The sequence below is a fragment of the Rana temporaria genome, chromosome 1, assembly GCF_905171775.1.
Source record: "Rana temporaria chromosome 1, aRanTem1.1, whole genome shotgun sequence".
Taxonomy (NCBI): Eukaryota; Metazoa; Chordata; class Amphibia; order Anura; family Ranidae; genus Rana; species Rana temporaria.
In genome coordinates, this window is record NC_053489.1 from 573,094,262 (window position 1) to 573,099,657 (window position 5,396).

Here is a 5,396-nt window from a genome sequence, read left to right on the forward strand (position 1 = left end):
TATCAGCTCCTCAGTGACCTTCACGCAAGACCTGCCCAGCCTTCTGTTGGCTTGTGCCTCTTTGTGCCCTTCACCCTCTGTACCACCACCAGGGGTGAAGTGTACTTAGTTGCAAGAGAGAACCGCTCTCAGCATCTCGGCCTCGGTGAGTACCTCTCTGATACCTGAACTCTACCTTGCCCCTGCTAGTCTGACCCTGAGTATTTGAGGTGGCCTGCCCTCAGTCAACCCTTCTGATGGGATTGGTCAAGGCAGGGAGGCAGGGAGATGTTGCCGGAGAAGCTGCTGCTGAGTCATCCAGTCTACCTGAGTCACTCACCCAGCCCAGAAAAAAAACACACAGGCTTGGCTGCCAGCCAAGCCTGAAAATTTACCTCCACTATCACAAAAACATCCTATTATAGCACTCTAGCAATGCTAGGGGGTGCTACAGATGTATAGGCAAATAAGAGGCAGATACAGTGATACCTCGGTTCACGAACTTAATTCGTGAACTGACTCTGGTCGCGAACCGAATTGGTCGCGAACCGAGGCACATTTTCCCATAGGGTTCAATGTAAATCCGGTTAATCCGTGCTGACCTTTTTTTGGGGGTTTTTGAAGCACAAAAATTACAATACACATTAGTACAGTATAGTAATGTATAAAGAGAGGACACTAACCTTGCTTGTGATGACTTCTGGCATGGAGGAAGGCAGGTGGGAGGCAGGTGGGAGGCAGTTATTGTTTGGAGGGAGAGTCCCCCTCCATAAGGACATCAGGGGGATCTCCTTCAGGGGTTTCCTCTCTCCTTTGTCTCCTAGCTGCAGGCTCAGTTTTGCTGAAAAATCTGTCCAATGTCACTTGTCTCTTCCTGCGCTGCATAACCCTCCGGAAATGAGAGACCACATTATCATTCATGAGATTTAACACTCTGTCCACGACAGTTATGTTGGGGTGGTGCTTTTCAAAAAAATCATGGCACTCATTCCATTTTTGCATAATGGATTTTATGGCATCACTGCTAACCTCCTCCCTTTCTTCCTCTTCCTCAGTGGAATGCTCCTCAAGAAGTGCCTTCTGCTGCTCACTGTGGAGTTCAGAAAGTTCTTCCGTGGTCAGCTCCTCCCTATGTTCCTCAACAAGCTCTTCCACATCAGCACCATCAACGTCCAGACCCATACTCTTGCCCATGGACACAATTTCCTCCACTACCTCAGCATCAGGCACTTCAATGTCATGTTCACGTTCAGCGACACATTCTGGCCACAGTTTCCTCCAGGCTGAATTTAGGGTTCGGGGAGTGACCTCTTCCCAGGCTTTGTCAATGAGGTTAATGCAGTGGGCAACATTGAAATGTTTCTTCCAGAAGTCTTTCAAAGTCAAGGACGTCTCTTCAGTGACATTAAAACACCTAGTGAAGAGCGCCTTTGTGTACAGCTTCTTGAAGTTGCAAATGACTTGCTGGTCCATAGGCTGCAGAAGTGGTGTTGTGTTGGGGGGGAGGAACTTTACCTTGATGAAGTCATACTCAGCATCCATATCATCCACCAAGGCTGGAGGGTGTGCCGGGGCATTGTCCATCAGAAGAAGGCACCTTTCAGGCAGCTGGTTATCAGAAAGATATTTTCTGACGGTCGGTGCAAACACCTCGTGCAGCCATTCCATAAACAATTGCCTTGTGACCCAAGCTTTGGCATTGGCTCTCCACATGACGGGCAGTCTGGCCTTGTTCACATTTTGTTCCCTAAATGCACGAGGGGTCTGAGAATGGTACACCAGTAGTGGTTTAATTTTCAGATCGGCGCTTGCGTTGGCACACAGCAAAAGGGTCAATCTGTCCTTCATGGGCTTGTGCCCTGGTAGTGCCTTTTCCTCCTGCGTGATATAGGTTCTGTTCGGCATTTTTTTCCAGAAGAGCCCTGTTTCATCACAGTTGAACACTTGTTGAGGGACGTATCCTTCTGTCTTCATGAATTCCGCAAAGTCTAACTTGTAGGCTTCTGCTGCGGCCTTGTCAGAACTGGAAGCCTCACCATGTCTAATCACACTGTGGATGCCACTTCTCCTGCGGAATTTTTCAAACCACCCCCTACTGGCTTTAAATTCGTCACTTGCTGCAGTTGTAGAGGGGCTTCTTTGCAGTAAATCACTGTGCAATTTCCTGGCTTTCTCACAGATCATAGCTTCACTAACGCTATCACCTGCCAGCTGTTTCTCATTCAACCACACAAGCAAAAGTTTTTCCACCTCTTCCAGCACTTGCGTCCTCTGCTTGGTTAACATTGTTACTCCTTTTGCAACATCAGCTCCTTTGATGGCGGCTTTGTTTTTCAGAATAGTCGAGATTGTTGACTTTGCCATCTTGTACTCCGAGGCCAGATCAGTCACACGAATACCACGGTCATGCTTTTCTATAATTTCCTTCTTCAGCTCAATGGTTATTTTCTTCACAACCTTGCTGTCACCTTTACTACTGCTCTGCACTTTCTTTTTGCCCCCATGCTTGCGCTGCACATTCTTGTCACCTGCATTTCCCCTTTGCACATTGTCACTTGCATTTCCACTTTGCACATTGTCACTTGCATTTCCACTTTGCACATTGTCACTTGCATTTCCACTTTGCACATTGTCACTTGCATTTCCCCTTTGCACATTGTCACTTGCATTTCCCCTTTGCACATTGTCACTTGCATTTCCACTTTGCACATTGTCACCTGCATTGCTGTTCTTGTCACCTTCATTGCTGCTCTGCACTTTATTCTTTTCCACTATGCTTCTTGGGAGCCATATTGGGTGTCCAGTGAACTGTACAATACAGCAAGAACAGTACTGTAGTACAGTACAGTACTGTATGTGCTAAAAAGCACACCAAAAATAAAAAAATACCTTGAAATGTATGCACAGTACTCGCAGTACACTTCTTTCTGTGTGTCTTCTTCTCTCCACGATCTTCCTACAGGAAGTCACGACCATGTGACAGCCTGGAAATAGCATTAAAATGGCCGCGGCTCCTGTTCGTGAACCGAGGCGGAGTTCGTGAACCGGAGCATATTTATATGAACTTTTCTGTTCGTGAACCGAGTTGTTCGTGAACAGAAGCGTTCGTGAACCGAGGTATCACTGTACTAGTCATAGGGGACTTGATTATTAGAAGTGCAGATATGGTAATCTGTGACACAGCGGCGATCACCAGTTTTCTGTTTATTGGGTGCTCTGCTTCGACACATTACAGGTCGGCTTTACAGATTGTTGGATGGAGCTGAGGAAGACACAGATATAATAGTACACATTGGCAAGAATTCCAAAATTAGATTTTAGAGGCTTAGGTAAAAATTTTGGAAAATAACCTACAAGGTAGTATTTTTAGAAATATCATCTATGCGACAAGCCACATCATTGAAGCAACAGGAGCTTAGGGAGTTGAACAAGTACCTGAGAAACTAGTGTTAAAAGGAGGGCTTCATGCTCCTGGAGAACTGGGCTAACTTTTCAGTCAGTTACTGACTCTAGCATGGGAACAAATTGCATCTAAATGGGGAGTGTGTAGCTCAGGTGGGGGATTTTTTTTTTAGAGTCGTGGAAGAGCTCCTAAACTAGTTTCTAATTTGGTAGGGAACAGAAAAAAAATATGCCATATGAAACAGGATATAGGGGGGGGGTGAATAATGGGGGGAGTGGGACTTAAACAACAGAGAAATGTCATCACCTACCTGTAAGTCCAATACAAAAAAGAGTAGTGGCATTATGATATAGCTCAAAAATAAGTGTCAGGGGATGCCCACGCAGGCATCCGAGTACTGAGTAATAGGTCAATGGGCTGCACTAATGGAAACAGGCACCAAAATAGTGAAAAAATATATATGTTTATTAAGTAAAAGCACACGTGAAAAACAATCAATGAAAGCAAGCGTGACACAGCAACCAAAAACCACTAAGCAGGTAATGCAGGGATAAGACATAAGCAAGTCTGAGGTCCAAGCCAGGGGTCAAGGATAGGAGAGAGCAGCAAAGTCCAAAATACAAGCCGGGGTCAATAAGCGACAGGGTCCAGGGCAGGGAGCGAAGCAGGAACAGATGGGCAACAGCTAACAGGTCAGGCAGGGAACAGGCTGACAAGCAAAATACTGAAGCCCTGAACTCCAGTTTAGGGCGGGCTTAAATACCTGTGCAAATCTGTATTGGGCGACACCTGCTGGAGGCCACCAGAACTGCACCCCTGTTACTGAAGAGAACAGTGCCACCAGCAGGTGACCAGAGTCATGACACAGATCATGACAGTTCCCCCCCCCCCCCCCAAGGGGTGGCCTCTGGACACCCCATTCTGCCCTTGCCCTGGTAGTGCATGTGGATGCAGAAGAGTCCCAAATAGTCCTTTAACCCATTGGGAGACCAGCCCCCCAAGTCCGGAAACGGAACCTGCATCCTACCACCACCAGGGTCTGGAAGTTGGTATCTAGAGGTGGAAACAGGCCAGGCAGCGAATTTAGGGTCATTAGGCTGGGAAAGTGACACATCGAACTGAAAGTCAGGCACGTCAGGCTGGGAGCCCGTACCCAGGACGTCGGGGTGGACAACAGGAACCAGGCCGCCAGACTGGGCCGCAGATGGTGGCAGATCAGCAGACGGTGGCAAATCAGGCTGGGCAGTAGACAGGAACCCCTCCGGCTGGGCAGCAGACAGGAACCCCTCCGGCTGGGCAGCAGACAGGAACACCTCCGGCTGGGCAGCAGACAGGAACACCTCCGGCTGGGCAGCAGACAGGAACACCTCCGGCTGGGCAGCAGACAGGAACACCTCCGGCTGGGCAGCAGACAGGAACACCTCCGGCTGGGCTGCAGACAGGGGCTCAACAAGTTGGTATGTTGGCATTGCAACGTCAGGCTGGGCAACTGGCTTGTCAGGCTGGGCAACTGGCACAACAAACTTGGCAACTGGCACGTCAGGCTGGGCAACTGGCACGTCAGGTTGGGCAACTGGCACAACAAACTGGGCAACTGGTACTGGAACAGACTGAAGCAGGTTGGCTGAAGTGGATGCAGATTGGGTTAGTGGCAGGATCGAGTGGGTTGGAAAAAACGTTTTCTTCTTCTTCTTTGGTTTCACCACTGAGGGTTTGCATATGGGTATAGGGTTGGAGGTAATGGATACAGTTGGTAGGGGTGAAGAGCGGAGGGGTGGTGAAACAGAAGGTTCTAACCTTGAAGAGGATTTTGGTGGAACAAATGGAGGCAGTTGAGAAGCAGCAGAAGGGTTAAAGGCAGGGTAAGTGCAGCAGGAGGAAACAGAGGACTGGTACTTTGTTGTTAGCAGGGTGTATTGTTCAGCAAAAGTGGGAATTGGGGGTAAAGAAAAAGACATCCCAGCAGGTTGGTAACTAGAAATGGATGGTTGGAAGCTGGCAGGGGCTGAGTACA

The 5,396-nt window shown here is 48.3% G+C and overlaps 1 protein-coding gene across 1 annotated transcript; it reads right to left on the reverse strand.

Annotated features, from left to right (window-relative positions):
• Window positions 1-720: 720 nt before the first annotated feature.
• Window positions 721-2,343, reverse strand: LOC120940263 (tigger transposable element-derived protein 1-like). Its single transcript, XM_040353011.1, has one exon. It carries the CDS (start codon window positions 2,341-2,343, stop codon window positions 721-723), a length of 1,623 nt encoding a protein of 540 aa, XP_040208945.1.
• Window positions 2,344-5,396: the final 3,053 nt, after the last annotated feature.

Bases quoted from the DNA above. Each gene is read 5' to 3' on its own strand.
- LOC120940263 (XM_040353011.1), bottom strand. From the start codon at position 2,343: ATGGCAAAGTCAACAATCTCGACTATTCTGAAAAACAAAGCCGCCATC.